This window comes from Myodes glareolus, chromosome 7, assembly GCF_982192425.1.
Source record: "Myodes glareolus chromosome 7, mMyoGla1.1, whole genome shotgun sequence".
Taxonomy (NCBI): domain Eukaryota; kingdom Metazoa; phylum Chordata; class Mammalia; order Rodentia; family Cricetidae; genus Myodes; species Myodes glareolus.
In genome coordinates this window covers 78,286,594-78,307,749 of record NC_142032.1, presented here as the reverse complement: position 1 = coordinate 78,307,749, position 21,156 = coordinate 78,286,594, and the positions used below count along the sequence as shown (strand labels likewise).

General features: G+C 49.5%; 1 protein-coding gene across 2 annotated transcripts in view; it reads right to left on the bottom strand.

Annotated features, from left to right (window-relative positions):
* The window catches only part of Gsg1l (GSG1 like), a 192,699-nt gene that overhangs the window by 127,965 nt on the left and 43,578 nt on the right, over positions 1–21,156 (bottom strand). For both annotated transcript variants that reach the window (XM_085693051.2, XM_085693050.2), the window contains exon 2: positions 4,689–4,736. In XM_085693051.2, coding sequence (XP_085549177.1) covers positions 4,689–4,736 — 48 coding nt within the window. The remainder of the gene's footprint in view (positions 1–4,688; positions 4,737–21,156) is intronic.

The window sequence follows — 21,156 nt, the reverse complement described above, 5'->3', positions numbered from 1 at the left end:
TTAAATCACCGCTGTTTACGCTCAACAGGCTTCTCAGTACTGAGGAAGCGTTTCCAATTATAGAACATGAAAGCCGGTCACTGGTCAGGGTTAATACAACGCTCTGCGAGAGGAAAGAGCAGGCGAAGCTACCCAGATCCCTAATTACCTGGAAAGGTAATCCTGCGTAATTGGAATTGGAGCAGCTAAAGTAATCGTTGGATGTTGTGATCTGGGAGCCGTCCTCCCCCAGGCCGAGGGGCTTTACATGAGTCCATAATTAGAGATGCTGAACTTTGGGAAAGAAAGACAGAATTGGAGCTAGGGTGGTGGGGGCGGGTCCGGTGGCCGTGAGGCTCAGCAGCCTGGAAGGGAAGGGTGGTTGAGGAGGGAAGCGGCAGAGTCCACAGGACATTGCTCAAGCGTCCTCTACAACAGAAGGTGAGTCAGTGTTGACCAAAGAGTGCTGTGTGACCTTGAGTGAGCACCTATACCTCTCCAGGCACCTGACCTTCCATTGCTCAGCTCTCCACCATTGTCTCCTGAGAACCTGCTGCTGCCCCCACACCCACAACACAGTCTGCATTTCCACAGACCATTCATCCCGCAGGGCTATTTCTCCTGCTGCCCTGAGACCAGACAAGAAACCACTTCTAGACCGTTCCTGCATCAGCCACATCCACTTCTCCTCCTGTGGGTCTTTGTCCACAGACTGTGGCTCTGACAACTTGTCTGTCCCTCTACAACAGAAGTTCTCAACCTTCCGAATGCTGTGACCCTCGGGTTATGGTGAAGCCCAACCATAAAATTATTTCATTGCTACTTCATAATTGCAATTTTGCTACTGTTGTGAGTCATAATGTAAATATCTGATATGCGGGATATCTGATATGCAGCCTCCAAGGGGGTCGGGACCCACCAGTTGAGAATCATTTCTCTAGAGCTTGGCTGGGGGGGGGGGGGGGTTCTCCACACTGCCTTGCTCCAGCCACACACAGAGGGACAGTTACAGATCCAGGACAGCCTGCTCCTGGGCAAGGCTACAGTGTGCCTGCCTGGGGTAGGGGGTGGGGTGAGGAGCAAAATGGCACCAGGCAAACAGGCTCTGCTGTGTGTTTGTTTTCAAGAACGGTTGTTACTGTGAAGCCCAGGGGGTAGGGCTGAGGACTGTGCTGGCCAGCAACAGCCCCAAGGTAGTACCAATGGCAGTTCGGGCCCCTGTGGCGCTGGTTCCACTCTCTCTCCAGTATGTTCCCATCTCCGCCTACCCCTGTTCTCTGACATAAGCAATAAAACGCACTAAATTAAGTGAGCAGAAGAACTGCGCCATGATCAGGACAGAGCGGTGCGGGGGCTGAGAAACCGGAGGAGCGCGGCTGAGAACCAGCTCAGCCAAAGCCTGGATCGGCGACCTGAAACCAGCTACCTGTGACATTGTTTCACACAGATTTCTGCCAGGTACCCTTCAGAGACCCTGGCTTGCTGTCTGCAGGAAGTGGAGACGGAGACGGCTTACAGCAACTCAGCCATGAAGGCTGGAGCAGGTGCAGGCTGCGGAGGTTGGATCCAGGTCACTAGACAAAAGGTATCTCCCGGATCCATGCCCAAGGCCCCCCTCCCTCTTTCCTTTTTTCATTCATCAAACCCTTACTAAACTCTTTCTATGTGTCAATAATATTTGGAACTCTAGGGTGAGAGAGGATAAAACATATCGCCTGTCCCGAGGGAGTGCCGGTCTGGTACAAGAGGCTCTGAAGCAGTGTGATTGGAGCTGACCTGACCCTCCGTGGACAGGCATTTTGGGAAGACTCAGGGATGGCTTTTCAAAACAGGTCATGTCTATGAAGGGTTTGAAGTATGAATAGAAGTTTGTGAGGTCAAGCAATATCAACAAGGTACAGAGGCATGAGAAGATGCTGGAGAGTTAGGGAAATGGATGTTAGTAGGGAGGCAGGCCTAGAGCCCTCGGCCACGCCCCATGTTGCTGTAAGCAGCTGGCAGATGTTCATGCTCATCTTTCTCTTCTAGAGTATTCTGTAGGTGCAGAATGGGTTTTAAACAGTGCAGCCTGGAGAACAGGCGGCCAGCTGAGAGGTTACTGTGGAGACCCTGGGGAGAGTGAGGCACAAGGTCCTCTAGAGAAAAGTTGCATGTCATACAACTAGACCTGGAGAAGGAAACGTGACAGACGGCTGTCCCCCAGTATACTGACCTCAGAAGGAGAGAGATGTGCGCAGGTCCCCAAGGCTTAGCTATGATACAGAACAAAGTGTAAAAGCGACGACTTAAATGAAGTCTCCATATCGCAGGGTATCCTATTCACAAATAGGTATAGCTATTCACAAAAAGACAGGAGAACTTGTGTACAGCTCTGGGATAGAAACCATGCTTTACCATGCACTAGGTCTTGGTTTACGCACAGCACAGAAGAAGAAAGAGGAGGAAGAGGAGTTGGGGGTGAAGGGAGATGAGGGGGAGCAGGTGAGAAGTTGTGGGTCTGAGAAGAAAGGGAACTCATGATTCCATATATGTAAAATGTATACACATCTGCATCCACAAGTATGCAATGTTCATGTCTTGGCAAACACTGATAAAGCAATGCAGTACTCGTGAGCATCGAAGGGGAGCCCATACGAGTCCTGTCTCTAGCATCTGCACTTAGGTGTTACTAAGATTTTGCTAAGTGTGTGTAATTGTGACAGAATCCTGGAGGAACAGTGTTCTAGGAGCAGGAACAGCACATGCAAAGGCCCTGAAGCACACAGCCGCTTGGCTCACCAAAGGAACAGCTGAGGAAGGGGAGGTGGCAGAAGACAACATCCTGGCTGGAAGACTAGGTCACACAAAGTCTATGAAGGCCATAACAACAATATTGAGTTTACCCTGAGCAAGATGTGACCCACGGGGAGGTCAAATAAGGGATCCTGTTATGTGACGTATGCTTTAAAGATTAAAGAGCACTCTAAGTTAGGTGTGAGCCCAACACACAGGAGTTTGAGACAGGAGGACCATGAGTTTAAGGTTAGCCTGAACTAAAGAAAGATGATACACTACACAATACACACACACACACACAGGCACGCATATGCACACACACAAGCATGTACACACAGGCTGGAGAAATGGCTTGACAGTTAAGAGCATGGACTGCTCTTTCAGAGGACCCAGGTTCAGTTCCCAGCACCCACACGGCAGCACATAATTGCCCATGACTCTGGTGCCATGGGATCCCATGACCTATTAGGGCTCCTCAGGCACCAGGCATACATATGATATATAGACACAGATGCAAGCAAAACACCCATACACATAAAGTAGATAAATAAAATTTTAAAAATCATTCTGACACTAGGGTGTGGCTCACTAGTGAGTGCCCACACAACCAACATGTGTGAGTCCTTGAGTCCACATCCACTATAATTAAGCTCACTCCCAGTGACACATTTCTCCAACAAGGCCATACCTCCTAATATTGCCACTCACTGGTGACCACGCATTCAAACACGAGTCTACAGGGCCATTCCTACTCAAACCACCACAATAATAAGACCATGGTGGCCGCCAAGAGGCTCAGCAGCCAATAATTTGTCACAGAGGGCAGAGGTTAAGGCAAGGAGGAAAATGCTAGCCTGAACTCACCCAGAGGCCATGGAGAAGGGGCCCCAGGCTTCCCACAATCCGCTGGATCTACCTTAGCCACAGAGGAAACAGACCTCTGAGAACCAGGAAGATCAGGAGTTCAAAGCCAGCCTGGCCTACATGAGACCCTGTCTCAGGAGACAAACAACAGGCAGGAAAACGGCTCAGGGTAAGAGCACTTGCCACCAAGCCCGATGCCCTGAGTTCAGCCCCCACAACACATATGGTGGAAAGAGAGAACTAATCTCACAGATTACACTCTGCCTCGCAGACCTGCGCTGTGATACACACGTGCCTACATACATGCACACACAGGTAAATGCAAGCATTTTTTTTTTAAAGAAAAGAAAAAACAAGGAAAGAGCCAGGTTATAATCCTACCTCCTAACTCCGTGACTATGCTGTGCCTGTTTCCTCGCCTGTGAGGGGAGCTGTGTGACTCTGTGTGCAAAGAACAGAGCCCAGAGACCAGTGAGGGGGACCCACTGGTATGTGTGTGTGTGAGGGGGTGTTCTGTCACCTCAGCAGACTAGGATTCCAGGAAAGAGGAAGCTGGTATGCTGACAGAGTCTAGAAGAAGAGCATGCTTGGGAAGAGAGAGAACTCACTGGGGCAGACCCCCAGGGGGTGGGGGAAGATGGCTCAGAGAAGTCATTCGTCTCTTATGCCTTGGTTCCTGTTGGAAGTGGAAAATCAAGTGCAGAGGGAAGGTGGGGAGCTGGCAACTCAACCCAAGAGCACCTGGGACCTCAGGGAGCAGCCAGGAGAGCCATTCAGCTGCCACAAACTAACCCTGTCATCCAGAGGAAAAGCCAGAGCCTTTAAGAGGCATGCGGGCAGAAAAGCCTTCCATCACCAGGTGACAAAGCCTGCCACACAGCCTCCTCGTAAACATGTGATATACGCCATCAGACAATCTTCTGTGCGGCCACCAAGCCCTAAAGTCAAACTGGACCACCCGTAAAACATGACGTATGTTCTCAGGAGCCCTTAGTCTCCATAAAGAGAGCAAGAGAGGCCTGAGCCCCCTGGAGGAACAGGGCCAACACGCTGCAGAGCGAACTACATACCTTTCTCTGAAGCCGGAGCCAGGTCAATGAAGCTGCGGCATGTCTCACCTGGGGAAAGAAAAGCAGGATTTCAGAACAGGAGGTCACAGCTTCGCAGTCTGCCTGACCCCTTCCAAGAGGCAGCACCACCCTTAACTAAACACACCCACAAGGCAGTTTATTTAACCAGAATGCCAAGCAACCCATTGTGTGCCAGGATCTTGGGTGGGAACCACTAGCTCCATCCCTGACCAAGCTACAGGCTTGAGCTCCTCTGCCTCCTGCCCTGCATCTCCTTCTGGCCACCAACCTGCCCAGGCTACACCTCATGCACTCCCAAATGCATCCAGTTCTTTCCTGTCCATTCTGTACTCTGATCACATGATGCATGAAGCATATGCACACGTGTGCACGCCAGCACATGTGCACACAGTTTTGGTAACATCCCCTAGAAGAGAGCTCAAATTCCCACTGTGGGCCCAGGGAGGCTTCCTCTGGCCTCTCCAGCCTCCTCTCCACACCCTTCCAGCCCCAATTCCTCTTATCTACTTGGAGCCTTCACAGTTCTCAGACAAAGCTCCCTGGAGGGCTCTGACTCCTGAGCTTCCTGGCCGAGCACCACAGAATGCAGGAAGACAGGGCCTGAGCACAGGGGGCCTTGAAAGTTCTTTGCTCTGATTTGTGTCTCTCCTGCCCACGATCCCGCAGGCCACCCTCGGGCCGACAGCATGCTGGTGCCCAGGCATGCTTGTTTCTATCCTCTGTTTTGCACTGAGAGGCCAGACCCTTCCTTTACAGATGAAAACAGCAAGGCTCTGAAATGCTGAGCCCCCAGCCTTGGCCGAGTGGCAAAACAACGTTGTTTAGATTATCATCAACAATATAGATATGCTGACAAGCAAGAACATTCCGGAAGGGAGCGATAAGGAGAAAGGGTCTGAGGAGCTGGCCTAGTGGCAGAGCAGCAAGCACACAAAAGCCCCGGGGCTGAAGCTCAACAAGATCTCCCCTCAAGCAAGAAAATTGAATTTTTTGTTAGATTTTTGAGTAAATCATTTTAAACTTTCTTTAATGACATACTATTTTCCCAAGAGCTGGAGAGGTAGGTAAGTGGGGTGTTCAGATTGAGACCAGACCAGCACACTGATTGGATCTTGGATTCTTTGCCTTCATGACCTCCTCCCTACATAGAAAATAAAACTAATGTCAAAAATGATATTTCAGCCCAGTGTAGTGGCAGATGCCTTAATCCCAGCATCTGGGAGGCTGAGCTACGTCAATCATGAACCTGAAGACAGCTAAACTTTAGAGTGAGACCCTGTCTGTCCTAGCTAGGGTTTGTACTGAAGTGATAACACCATAACCAAAAACAGCCTGGGGAGGAAAGGGTTTATTTCATGAACACTTCCATGTAACCATTCACCACCAAAAGCACTCGGAGCAGTAACTCAAGCAGGGCAGGAGCCTGGAGGCAGGAGCTGATGCAGAGGCCATGGAGGGGCGCTGCTTACTGGCTTGCCTCCCATGGCTTGCTCAGCCCACCCAGGACCAGCAGGCCCCATCCACAATGGGTTCAGCCCTCCCACATTGATCACTAATTAAGAAAATGCCCGACAGCCATATTTTATTGAGCCGTTTTCTCAATTGAGGTTTCCTCCTCTCAGACGACTCTAGCTTGGATCTAACTGACATCAAACCAGCCAGCGCACTGTCTCAAAAAATTATATTTTACAGCCTCTGTGGTATAAAGATGAATGTGTTAAGTATTAAGCACTTTACCCATTTAAAAGAAATTAAAACGTTTGTGCGGGCCTGTGGGAATATGGTGGCCCTTGACTTTCCCCTGGGCCTAAAGAGGGCGGGCTTGCAGCTTCCTTTCTGACTCCAGCTCCCACCAAGCCCAGCTCCAGGGTGTAGTTAAGGTTTCTGTACCAAGGTTTCGCTGTCTCTTCTCTCTACAATGCTTTGTTTGAAGTATAACTCACATGGCCCAGAATTCACCACTATAAGGCAAGTCAATGGTTTTCCACGTATCCTCAGCATTGTCCCAAGTCATGGCGACAATCCCTGCGATCAATTTTCCACATTTTCATTGTCCTGAAAATAAACCCCACACCTATTCATGGTCCATCCTTCCTTCCTCCAACCCTCACGGCCCGAGGCTCTGACTAATCTGTTTTCTTTCTCTAGGTTTGCTTAGTGTGGGATTTCACAGAAATGGTGCCATCCAGCCCGTGGCCTTCTGTGACTGACTCTTCTCCTTTAGCATCATGGTTCTAACATGTCTGATGTGTACAGTGTATTGGCACTTCATTGATTTTTTTTTAAGTATAGAATCACATTGCTCTGTTTTGCTTTCTGTAGCTTCCGTTATCTGTGGTCAACCACAGTCTCAAAGTAATAAATGAAAAATTCAACAAATAAAAAACTCAGATGTTTTCGTCACAATCCATTCACGGTGGCCTGGTGCTTCCCACCCTCCTACTCCTCAGCCCTGGAGCAGTAAATCCACACTGCATACAAGGCCTCCTGTCAGTCCCTCAGGAGCCTCGTTGTTATTAACTAACTTCACAGGAGCGTAATGCTTGCATCTGGGTAGCCCTTATTTTACTTACGAAGGTCCCAAGTGTGAGGGTAATGGTGCGAAGGAGGCCCCCTACAAAGACTATGGAAGGACAGCTAGCTTGGGGAACGTGTGGCAGCGCTGCAGGGTATGGGGGAAACCAGTCCAGATGCCGCTTGCTCTACGGGAGGATCCTAGCATTCAGTGAGTGTTGGACCACGTGCCCTAAGACAAAGCAGACAGTGCGGGCACTGCATTTCAACAGTCCATTCTCTAGCCCATGGGTACTGGGCGTGTGCTCCTTTTGAGGACATTTGCTAGGGTTCATGGGCAAGACTTTTGTGGTCAAGGTTTTGTTTCTCTGGGGCATTCCCTGGGAGTAAAATCATGGGTCATGACCTCAAGAAGACACAGGCTGTCTCCTAAGCGGCTGGGTCACCTGGCCTCCCAACCACAGTGGATGAGGCCTCTAGTTTTGTGACACTGGAGATGGCTTGCCCTTTGTCACTCAGGTCGTCCTTAAAGTTACCTGATGTATACCTAGGAGATGCCTAGATAGATATGAAGAAGCAGGTGATAAGTATAGAAATATAGATGATACATACATAGATGACAGATCTACAGGTCGTAGATTACAGGTAGGTGGTAGATAGATGATAGGTAGATAGATACATGACAGATCTAAGCAGACGATGGAATAGAGAGTTCAGGCTTTAATGAAGAACAACTTATTGCATTTTTCTTCATCCTGAGTGTTTTGGGATCAAAGCTAAGCATTGCCTAACCTTACATCACATGGACATTCACCCCTTCAGTCTCCAAATCTTGTACCTTTAATCCTTGCACTTGACCATGGGTCTGTGTATAAAGGGGTGCAGCGTGGGCATGCGGGTCCCAGTTACTCCAGTACCACTGCTGAAGGTGACCTCTCAGCACTGGATTGCCTAGGCCCGGTGACAGAAACCCATCAGGATGAGTGCAGGCTCCATCTTGTATGTGGTCACTCTATATGACTACCATTATGCCAGCACTAGATGGTCTTTGTAGCTTTGTAGTAAGTTTGAAAATTAGAAATTCTGAGTTTAAATTTTGTTTTGGCGATTCCAGGTTTCTGGCATTTTCATGTGAAGTTTAGGATCAGCTTCTCAACTTTTGCAGAAAAACAAGTTGAAATTTTGTTCAGAATTGTGTTGAATCTGAAGAACACCAAGGACAGAAAAGCCAGCTCAGTATGTTGTCCTCCTTCCGTGACCACTGACTGCCTTCCTGTCTTCTTAGCCCCACCTGCATTTCTTTCAGCAACATTTTATAGTTTTCAAAGAATAAACTTGGTGCTCTTTTTTCACGTTCATTACCAGTATTTTTATGTTTCTCTACTATTTTATGATTATTAACGGAGTCCTTTCCTTCCTCCCACATTTGGGTTATTTGCTGCTGATACCTGGAAATATGATTAGTTTTGGATGCAGATGCTACATGCTGCCTTCATGCTGAACTTATTCACCGCCCAATGGTTCTTGCTGAGTTCCCAGGATCTGTTGTGCAAAATACAAGCTCATGTTATGTGCAAATAGATACGTTTTGTTCTCTTTCCAATCCTTGTCTCTTTTGTTTTGTTTCTTTTTGTGACCATCTGCTTGGATGAAGCTTATAGCACAATGTTGACTAGAAGCAGCAGGAGAAGACCCCCTCATCCTGTCCCTGGTCTTTGGGGGAGCACTCATCTCATGCCATTAAGTTTGTGTCAGTTGTAGGGTTTTGATTTTTATCCTTTTTTTTCCTGAAGCTTTTGGTTTTGCCTGTAGTGGTTTTAAGAGATGTTCCCTATTGGCTCGGGCATCTGAATACTTGGTCCCCCGTTGGTGGCACTGTTGGCGTAGTATTCTGGTTAGTTTTATGTCAGTTTGACATAAGCTGGAGTCATTTGAGCGATGGGAACCTCAACTGAGAAAACACCTCCGTTAGATCAGGCTGTACATAAGACTGTGGGGGCATTTTCTTAACTAGTGATTGATATGGGAGGGCCCAGTCCATTGAGGGTGGCACCATCCCTGGTCTGATGATCTTGGGATCTATAACAAAACAAACTGGGCAAACCATGGAGATCAAGCCAGTAAGCAGCCCTCTTCTATGGCCTCTACATCAGCTTCTGTCTCTGGGTTCCTGCCCTGCTTAAGGTCCTGCATTGACTTCCCTCAAGGATGAACAGTGATGGGGAAGATAAGCCAAATAAACACTTTTCTCCCCAAATTGCTTTTGATCACGGTGTCTCGTCACAGCAATAGTACCCTGACTAAGAAAGGTAGGTTTAGGAGATGTGGCCATGCTGGAGGAAGCATCTCACTGCGGGGCAAAGGTTGCGGTTCACTCTCTGCTTCCTGTTCGTGGTTTAAAGTGGAGCCTCATCTCCTGCTTCAGCTGCCATGTCTCCTCGCCATCACCGACTCTCATCCCCGTGGCATCATAAACCCGAACAAACTCTTTCTTCTGTAAGTTGCATTGGTTGTGGTATTTGCCACAGCAACGGAAAGGTAACAAATGTGTTGTCTTTTGTCTGCTCCAGGCTGTCTCTTCCTTTCGTGGGGTGGTTTTACCATGGAAAGGCACTTGCGTACATCCTCACCCCCTAACAACCTTCAGGCACCCCCACTTTAGAAAGAAGCCAAGGTTCTGAACTTCCTGTAACCCACGCAAGGCCAGCAAGAGGTGGACTAGAGTACAAAGCTCAGGACTACAAACTCCAAACGCCAGACCCCGAAACATCCCAGCCCTCTTTCTCATTGCGGTCGGTTCCCATCTCGCCCAGCTGCTGCTGCTGCTGCGTTTTACAGCTGGGTCTTGTACAAAATCCCCTGGGACTATAACTCTAGGCAGGCGAGAAAATACACATGGGGCTAAATAAACGGCTCTCCACTTTTATTTCTGTTACACAAAGCGAAGAAGGTGTTTGAGCAGATACGGGCCGATTCGGCCTACGCAGCCTATGCAGGGCAAAGCTGACGTTTAAGGGAGAATCGTAGAGCTGACGTGAGGAAGACAGGACACGTCAACAACCGAAGGCCTAACAGCTGGCATCTAAACACGAAAGATGCCTTAGCCTCCCCAGAAGAGATTAATCGCTAGACATTAACGGGGGAAGAGGCTGCCTGGCGCCATATTGATTTGCTGCTTTTACAAGTGGCCCTTACGGCGCTAGCATCAATGTGTCAGGTATTATTAAGTTGATATGTTTAATTAAAGGGTTATGAGGGATATAAACCAAAGACAAGTGCACTGACCCTTCTGTCGTGCACATACATATGAGCCTGAGACCAGACCCAGGCACTGCCATCTTACTGCCACCTGATGGCAGCATTCTTTCCTGGACCACGAACTGAAGAGGCTAGAAAGGGTCCAGCAGGTCATTAGATTCAAATGAGGTCTCCATTAGGGATGGGATCCCACACAGAGATTGATTTCAAGAATCTAAAGTCCCCCCCAGATGATTCAAATATGTTTTGGAGGGTGTCAGTCACCTACCCAGATGAGAGGGCAGCACCTGCCCCCAGAAAGAACAGTCCTTGAAGGTTCCATGGTATCCCCAAAGCTCCCCAAGATGGCGATGGTCCTGTTTCAATGGAAGAGGATTCAGGTGGGGATGGGGAGCTGATGCCAGAGAAGATGAAGTTTGGGTCTCATGAGCAGCACCCTGAAGAGATGGCAAGATCCCTGGGGGAACCCTGGCCTGGGAAAGGGAAAGATGTCGAGTTCAGCAAGAATTTGGCACAGGAAGAAGAATGGGAGGGTGCCCAAGACCCTATGGAAATACCGTGTGGCTCAGAGGCTAGAAGGGCTCCTCAGCTGTGCTTGCCCCCCACCAGAGTAGGCACGGTGTGTGGAGAAATACACGCATGGGCTCTTACACACCTAGAAGGGGCACATTCACTCTCGGGGCCTTAGAGGGGGCTGTTGTGGGATCACACTGTAAAGCTCCAAGGCAATGTTAATAAAATTAACCTTGGATCAGGGTCAGAGCCGGTAACTAGTTGACAAGAATTAGCCATAGAGAATATGGGGGAGCCAGGGACATGGATAGAGAGACGCATAGGAAGGAATCGGAGGAATTTAGAGATTCGCAATCTTTTTGATCTGGGACATGTGGAGAAATGTGCTTCCTGGGTCTCCAGCAAAAGGGGAAAGGTCAGCCGGCTGCTCCTCCGTCACTTCTTTGACTTATCAGGTTTTCACTTCAATATCTGACTCCCGAGTCTTTATTGGTCATAGAACAACTTAGATAAACACAACAGAGCCCCCTCACTATGGCAGGGCACCCTCAGAGATCCACAAGTGGGGCTCAGCGTATAGCCTGTACCAGTCACCCACTCAAGACCTCATTGACCAGCACTGACTGGAGAGAGCCTATGGGTATGGGTAGTTAGGGAGTTTGCTGTCTGGTTGGATGCGAATTGACATACGGGTCATCTGGGGCACTGGGACCTGGCAGGAAACAGATGGTGCCGTCCCCGGGGTGTGCTGTGCCTATTTATGGAATCACAGACAGGGTGAAGACTTGGCAACCAGGAGGCCCTCGCTTCCCAGGGTCTGGAGGAGCAGAGTGTGGGCAAGTCGCAAGTCATCTTTGTTTGCCTGCTTATTGTCCTGGCTGTCTACGGAACACGCCTGTCCTGGGCCGTAGAGGTGAACGCGTGGGCAGTGTCTGAAACAGCCTGGAGACCACATGCCTGACCCCACACAGAGTGTTCTCTCTCTCATAAAAGTTGAAATCAATGTACTAAGCTTATCTAAAGGTGTTTAATTTTGAGTCCTAAAAACGGATTTCTTCTTTCCTGCCTACCCATGTTTATCACAGCCGTGTTTGCAACAGCAGAGTTGGAGGACCAGGCACGCTACCCCATAATAGATGGACCGAGAAGGAAGGTGTGGGGACGTGTGTGAAGGAGTCCGGCTCAGTCATAAAGAATGAGATGCTGCTATTTTCTGGAAAATTGAAAGAACTGTTAATCGTCATGCTAAGGAAAATAAACAGTATCACAACGATGAAAGTCATGTTTTCTTTCACACAAGACCTAGATTTGAAGGGGGAAAAAATATGGACCGGAGATATGGCTCAGTGGATGAGGTGCTTGCAGCACAAGTCGGGAGACCTGAGTGAATCCCCAGGACCCACATAAAGTGGAAAGAGAGAACCGACTCCGCGGGGTTGACCTCTGACCTCTCCACATGCACTGTGGCACACATACCCATACCCACCTCACACACATACACACAAATTATTAATAATAGTAATCATTTAATTTTAAAAGCATGACAATAGAATTTGGAAAGAAGAAGGGTGATGGGAGTTGAAAGTGTCCAAAGTATGTCACATATTTGTGAAAATGTCATCACGAAGCCCCCATCCTGTAGAGTACACATCAATAAAAAAAAATCAATAACCTTCCTTAAGTGAGCAGCATCGACCTTTCATACCCATACCCATGCACATGTATTCTGCCAAACTTTACTGAAAAGCTACTGTGGTCCTGGCCTGGGTCTGTGTGCTGGTAACACAGCAGTGAGCCAGGAAGACTAAATCCCAGCCCTCTTCAACCTCCATTCTGACCCCACAGCCTCTGTGTGTATCAACCACTCAAAAGTCTTCTCATCAGAGAGCCGTCCCCAGCTCTTCTAAATAAGGCGGTGTCTCCACAACCTGGAGATCACCTGTGATCAGCAACCAGCGAAGCTTCATGGGCACAAGAGTCTTGGTCACTGCTGTGCCCTCACTGCCTGGAACACTCGAGACTGCTGAGGACCGGACTGTGCAAGGAATGACAAAAGACCTTTCCCAGCCTGCCTTCGTGGGAACTGCAGAGGGATGCTCTGGCAGATGGGCGGCCAGCATCCCAGCAAGGGAAGGCATAGGTGGGACTAGGATGTGTCAGGTGGACTTCAGAGGGAAGAGACACACAGGAAAGGCTGTTGATACTGCAGGAGCATTGGTGGCTCTGAGGGCAGCACACTTTGTCACCAAGCAGAGGACCTGAAGACTCTGAGATCATCACAGACACTGTATCTATTATATTGATTTTAGGTTTGGCTTTTGGAGACAGCTCATTATGTTGCCCAGGCTGACCTCATGATCCTCTTGGCTTTTTGAGTGCAGGAATCATAGGTATGTACCTGGTACCAGCCCAGTAGACATCATGTCTTTGAGTGACAACCTTCACTCCATGGGTTGCCACCTCCCATCTGGCCCTCTGTTCTGGATTGTTTTGTTTTGTTTGCTTTTTGAGACAGGGCTTCTCTGTAGCTTTGGAGCCTGTCCTGGAACTATCTCTTGTAGACAAGGCTGGCCACAAACTCACAGAGATCTGCCTGCTTCTGCCTCCTGAGTGCTGGGATTAAAGGTGTGCACCACCACTGCCCAGCTTTGTTCTGAATAGTTTTATGTCAACCTGACAGCTAAGGATTATTTGAGAGGAGGGAGCCACCATCGAGAAAATGCCCCCACCATATTGGCTTGTGGGACAAGCCTATGGTGCATCTTCTTGGTTGATTATTGATGTGGAAGGACCCAGTTCACTGTGGCCCTGGGTGTGTAAGAAAGCAGGCTGAGCAAGCCATGAGGAGAAAGCCAGCAAGCAGTATTCCGCTGCGGTCTCCAGGTTGCTGCCCTGCTTGAGTTCCTGCCCTGACTGCCCCAGTGATGAATCGTGACGTGGGACGTAAGAACACCCTTTCTTCCCCCAAACAGCTTCCGTGTTTCATCACAGCATCACAGCAACAGAAACCCTAAGATGCCCTCTGTGCCTTCATCCTTCTTACTCAAAACCTTCGCCCCTCCCTTATGTGCAGGAAGGTCTTTCCCAGCCTTTAAGATCTAGCTCAAATGTCCTCCATCTCTGACACCAGGATCCTACCTTGCTCACCAACCATCTGTCTCACCACAGAGACTCACCCCGGCCCCCAACTCTGAAGGTCCTTATCTTATAATGAGGTCTCATTTTATATCAGCTCCTGACTCAGACCCAGGAGAGCAAGCCCAGACAGGAAGGAGGTCCCCAGAAGTCCAGTAAGTAGGACACTGGCCAGGACAAAGCTTTGACTTCACATCCAGGCTAGGTCACAGAGTGTCACCTCCACAGGTTGCTCCTGCAGTCTAGGTCTCACTGAGAAAGAGGCTCCCGTGTGGAATACAGGAGAAGGCAAGTTGCCCCAGGTCAATAGAAGACTAGGCAGATAGAGCTCCCTGGTTGAAAGGGGCTTCATGCAGTCATGAGTTCAAATCCCAGCTCAGCCCCTGTTAAGCAAGACACACCAGACAAATGTTCTCCTAGTCATTCTGTTGTGGAGTGCTCCCCCCAATGAAGGATGATCATTCTGGCCTCCTACATTGACATGAGGCCTAAATGAGGAAATGGGTGTAAACAAGATGCCTTAGCTTGTTCAGGTTTACGTCAGGCAGCCCCTGCAAAGGGATTAGTTCCACCTCTGCTGTCATTCATCACAAAGGTTCCCTCCTTGAAAGGAAGGTGCTCTAAGGAAAATGGGGTTTGGGTTCAAATTTATCATCTACTTCCCCCTAGCTGTGTAACTTTGGCATATAGGTCCACCTCACTGATCCTTTTCCTTGTCTGCCAAGTGGAAATTTATCTACATCCTATGATCTCCTCCTATGTATGGATTCTACATTCCAAGAGCTCCAGTTGCCTGAAACCACAGAGACGCAGGTCCTGTAGGTACTGTGTGCTCTGTTAGGCACAGAAAGAATATCAGAACAATTCTGTGATGCTGTTTTTCCCTGCACACAGTGTTGTGTGTGATGGTCTCTCTGTAGAGAGTGACTAATGGGAGGGGAGTTTATACAGTGTGGATACGCCAGACAAAGGGATGACTCATGCAGGACAGAGAGCGCCGAGCCTCACCATGCTCCTTAGACTGCCTTGCAACTTAAAACATATGAATTATTCATGTCTGGAATTTCCTATTTACTGTTTTTATTATGTCTGACCACTGATTGGCAAACCCACAGAAGGTGAATAGGGATTAATACACCCCTATTCCAGGCTTGTGGACAGGTTGGAATAGTAGAGTGTGAAGCGCCTGCCCTGGGTTTGGCTCAATTTAGCAGAGCTATCTTTTATTCCTTCCCTGGGTTTCAGGTAAGACAGTTACTCCCACATGGAGAGCCCTGAGCATCCCTGGAAGCCAGAAGCAGGAAGCCGTAATTCTGCACTCTCAGCAGGACCAGGGGTGGGAACCTGGCACAGCCACAAGCAGAAACAAGGAAAGAGGCCAAAGACAGATGCCTAGTGCTGGCAGAGATGCGGGAGGGCTGTGGATTGGCCAAGTTGCCCTTGGCATGGACACATAGAAGCTTGGGTCCTAGCTGGCGGTAGAGCTTGATTGGTGAGAGAGGGGACGTGGGGAGCCCACCAATCTTGGCTGAGTCTGGGGAGTGTGATTTCATTCGACACCCTGGCAGATGGTGAAGCTAAGATTTCCGCAATAGGGTGGGAGACAGGCAGGTGATGGGGACAGTGGCAACCTTGGCCTCACAAAGTCAGCCAACAAATTGCGTTTGCTATGGCGATGTTTGGTTCGGTTTGGTTTGGTTTGAAGAGAGGGTATCACTGTGCAGTACAGAGCCTTGAACTCACTGTAACCTAGGCCCGCCTTGAACTGGGATCATTCTTGTGTCCATCTTGTGAGTGCTATAAGGACACAAGTGCCACCATTCCCTGCTCTGTATCCACACCGTATGTACATCCTTGGTATCAAGCCCTTCTCCAGGTGCTTTATACATGCTGCACGCCAGTCCACCACGAGTTCTAAGAGACAGCTGTTATTACCATCCTCCACTGTACAGATGAAGAAACTGAGGCACGGAAAACTTGACCCTGCCATCACGCTGCCAGTGGTGGAGGCAGGAACCAAACCCGGGCAGTATGGCACAGAGTCTCTGTTCTGGCCAGTGTCCTTCACTGTCTCTTAGCAGGGTTGGCAGGATCTAGAGAAACCCATTTGTCCTGTAGGAAGTCTCCAGAGAGGGCCTCCACAAATAGAAGAACCGGCAGCTTCCTAGAAGAGACCCAGCTGCAGGGTCTTGGACCGGGCTGGTTCCAAGTTGGACTCTGATCTTGAGATGAGTCCCACAAACAGCCAGAGACCTGGACTTATACACAGGAAGCTTTCTCTAGGCAGAGAATTTCAACCTATTGGGAGTCAGAGAAGACCGGAGTCTGTTCCCCAGTAAGTTAAGAGACAATGGGCAAGGGCAGAAGCCCCACGCTGGCCAGATGGAAGAAACGGTGCTGAGGGCTGGGGGGAGAGCCGGCCAGCAGGCCCTGCAGGGCGCTTCTCTTCTCATACGGGGCTGGCCGCGGAGCCTTGGCAAGCACTCCTTGGAGTTCTCTGGAGGCCTCTGCCAGTTGAACCGACAGGGCAGCAGATGGCACACACTTATTCGCTGATGATATTTCGATTTATTTATCTCCTACAGATGGTGTCAGGCCTTGATTCCTGGCAGGAGTCCAGAGTTGGGACATCTTTCTGAGGATAATGGTCTCTATGAGTGGAGGGCAGACTGAAGACAGAGCCCCTGCCAGCACTCTGACTGGCACCACCACGGCCTCCAGATACCTTCGCTCTGGCATTTGAGGAATCGTAGGTAAACCAAGGAGACGGATTCATTCTACAAGAGTTCAGACTTACAGAACCTAAATTCTGACTTGTTATTGACATTCTAGCTGGGCATGGCAGGATATACCTGCCATCACAAGACCAGAGGATTACATGTTCAAGGCCAACCTGAACTATATAGCAAGACTCTGTTCCAAAAACACAAAGCAACAAGTATTTTAATACCGCAGTGTTCACACACATAGGTCTTGTGTTCTAGTCCTCACTCTACTGTTTACAAATTCTGTGGCCCAGGGAAGGCCCTCTGGCTTTTAGTTTCCACTTCTGTTTATAAAGGAGCTGTGAAAATCCTGCAGTCTGAGAGGCACGGGGATAAAGGAGATCCGTGTCCCCAGCCCCGCTCCGAGTCAAGCTTTTAATTTACACCTAGTGTATGTGCAGTGTAATAGGCGTGTTACCTGTTCACCAGATAATGCTTCCACAACCGGAAATGGCAGCCAGGTCAGCATGCCCCGTGTCTAGATGGGGTCTCATGACTGAGTCTTGCCCCTGTGAGTGAGAGTGGTGTGTGGCACCTCCCAAGGGGGCTCTGTCACAGGAGCTTACCATCTCCTTCCTCCAGACAATGGCAGAGAAACAATGTGGGAGCTCCTGGCCTCTAAGTCCCCAGGTAGACGAGAGCTGCCTCCCCCCACAACATCTGCACTGGAGAGTCTCTCGAGCGGGAAAGCAATGTCACCTGTGGACAGGGAGACCTCCACTCTTCCTGCAGCTGTCAGTGCCGCCCTGGACAAAGACAGGCTGCTGTCCAGTGAGATGATGCACTCCACGGCCCTAGTGTGCGCTCAGTACTCAGCAAGTAACCCTTTGTCTTTCTTCCTGGGGTCTCTTTTCTAGGAGCTTCTCCTCCCCACCCCCGCTGTCTTCAGGAATCCTTCAACACCTGACCCATCTTTCTTCCCAAATGCATGTGTAGAAGAGAAATTGAAAAGGAGAGAGCAGTTATGGGGCAGCCAGGAGGCCATGGCCTCTCACGGAGCTGCCTCCCTTGAAGAAACGCTCTCTGGTCTGGGAGAAGGGCTAGGGGACTTCGGGGTTCAGCTGCAGAAACTGAGAACCAGGAAGGGTCTTGAGCAGCTTGTGACCTTTCTGTGTAGATGTCCGGCTACGGTTGGGGTTCAGGGCCTCTACTTCCTTGGATCTCGAGGGAAAGCAATGACACCAATTCTAGTGGCAAGAAAGAACCACAGTCCATGTGCACACTGTTGTCACACCCGCGTGCTTTTGGTGGGACCTCACAATCATCTGGAGGAAGGGCAGCAGCTTTCTCGTTTCGTGGATGAGAAATCTGAAATCCAGGAGGTCAGGAGACTCACCCTAAGAGACAGTGATGGGAGGAGAAGATGCGGAGGCCCAGCTTTTCTTCTCGAAACTTGTTGGAAGGATCTGATGCATGGGCAGAACCCTGTTTGACACAACCAAAGAACGGCCCAGCTTGGAAACCGTGCCACTCTGAAGGGTGCTGAACTCAGCTGTGAAAGACAGACCGAAGCCCGGGGCACCTTGTGGAGATGCCATATTCCAGCAGCTGGGAGAGGACTAGGCCAAGCCTGGGCCTCCCTCAGTCCCTCCAGGATCTCACAGTGTGAGCGTCAACATCGAGCTACTTCACGGGGCCTGTGCTGGCTAGTTCTATGTCAACTTGACACAAGCTAAAGTCACTGGGGAGGAAGAAGCCTCATTTGGGGAAATGGCCTCCTTAAAATCAGGCTATAGGTAAGCCTGTAGGGCATGTTTCCTAACTAGTGTCTTTTGAAAGAAGGCCCAGGCCACTGTGGGCGGTGTCACCCCTGGGTTCTATAAGAAAGCGGGATGAGCAAGCCCACAAGCAGCACCCTCCATGGCCTCTGCATCAGCTGCTGCTTCCAGGTTCCTGCCCTGCTTGAGTTCCTGTCCTGAATTCCTTCGGCGATGGACAGTATATAGAAGTGTAAGCTAAATAAACCCTTTCCTCCTCAACTTGCTTTCTGGTCATGGTGTTTCATTGCAGCACTAGAAACCCTGACTAAGACAGAGCCCATTCCCCCTCCAGGTTCCCTTTCCCTCCCAACAGGGTACTTCCAGGAGAAAAGTTTGCTTTTACACAGTACTCTTTCCTGCTCCCCTAACACGTGCTGGGAGAAAAGGGGCAAGTTCCAGGGGGACAGGGGGAGGGGCGGGTGGCCCCATGTGGCAGGGATGGAAAACAAGACGAGGAAGGGTTGGGTTCTCCAGCTAGCATCTGATGCATTGCTTTCATTTATGCTCACACTCCGTTAGTGTACACACACACACACACACACACACACACATACACTTTCTATTTTAGGCAAGTCCTACTGGCTTTCCACTTCTAATTGCGATATAAAACCTCCCCTTTAAATTCATTTATGTAAGGGAAATGTGAACCAGCACAGAACAAAACAAATCACAGTAGAACACGAGTTTGCTGTTAGGGAGAAATTTATAAAGGCGCTATGAAAATGACTGCAGCCCAAGAGACCGCGGGATAAAGGAATTCTGTGTCCCCAGCCCCACTCCAGGCCAAGCTCACAGGGCCTCCACCCGGCATGAAACTGGAAGACAGTTCACACTGAGGCTGATCCGAATGATGTCTCCTGGAGTCATGCAGTACCCAGCCGGGATGAGTGTACACAGCAGCCGGGCATATTTTTAGAGAAACAAATGTCCCAAGCAAACTAGGGAAGGGAGATAATCTTCCGGCCAGCTGCCCTGACTGGCAGGCAAAGTTCCTCCCTCAAGATGATGTTTTCTTCTGCTCCTGATGATCTGACAGCAGCCCCAGCTCAAGGGGCCATCTGGGAGCCCCAATAGTAAGTTTGCCCAGCCCATCCTCAGGAGGGAGAAGAGAGAAACAGAAACAGACTTCTCTTGAGAGACATGAGGCATAAGCTATCGAGGTTTCAGGAGGGTGAATGGCAGGTTCAAGTACAAGGGAGACAGGCAGCTGATTTCACACACAAAAGCACTAGAAACTGTGGCGCCCATGTGCTGTTCTCGACAAAGCTAGCTGACATCGAAGCCCAGATCCCCAGGGAAGCGAAAAACACCCAAGAATAGAGAAGGCAGAGTGCAAGCACCAAGGCTGGTAAAGGCTCTACAGACACGCCATCAAAGGACACAGAAGATGATACGGTTGCTATGACACCCATACAAACATCAAAAGTCAGGTGCTTGGAGGCAGGGGGAGTACAAATCCCCACAGTGTCTCCTGAAACACCTGTGGCAAGACTTCAGCTTTCAAAGATTTGTCTGTCTCACCCCTCCAATTAGAAGGTTCCTTCTCCACCCAGGCCCACAGTGGCAGAGAGGAGAAGAGGTTTGAAGTCATGCCTCACTGATGAATGCAGATATGGACCTCACTTTTTCTCAGGGACCCCAGCATCAATGCGTCTCCAACCCAGGACCACTACAGGAAGACCTCCAGAGCCCTGGGAAGTAAACACACACACACACACACACACACTACACACACACATACCCTACCTAAACACACACACACTCACTCACGCTGCTCACCCTTACCCATGCCCCTACCCCACACCCGTACACTGGTCCACAGCCTCCCCCCACCCCCCGCCAACTCCATCAGTTAAGGGATATGGGGTCCCTTTCAGTCTGCATTCTGTCCACGTCTCATCAGACGAATCCTGTCCTCAGACTGATTCAAATGCAGGCTCTGAGAAATGTGGATCTCTGTGACCAGAGACACCACTTCCTGGAACTCATCTTACACACAGGCAAAATAGCGCAAGGTCAAGATCACTGATGGCAGCATTATTTAAATGGTGAAGGACTGTAAGTGACCTAACTTTCCATTAATTGAGTGAAGAACTTACATTTGGTTTTTGAAAGGTTCTCACTCATTAAAATGAACAAGGCAATCTTCCTCAGAACATTACCAGAATACCACTATTCATATCATTAATATTAATTTTATACAGAATATTAATATCACATGGGAAAGTAAGTATCTCACGGTAGTTCCTCTAACAAGTCAGAATGCCCTGCCCCCCCATACAAGTGGTCACAGTAACTCAGAATGTGGCTGGATTACTTGGAGAGGTACTGTGGCTTCGATGTGATATACCCCCTACAGGCTCATGTGCCCAAACACAGGCTCCCAGCTGGTGGCAGTGTTCCTAAGGGAACACAGGAGCTTGAGGAGGCTGGGGGGATAAAGTGGGAGCTGGAAGGAGCCTTGAGAATTATCTAGCCCAGGCTTACACCCAGCCCTGGCCA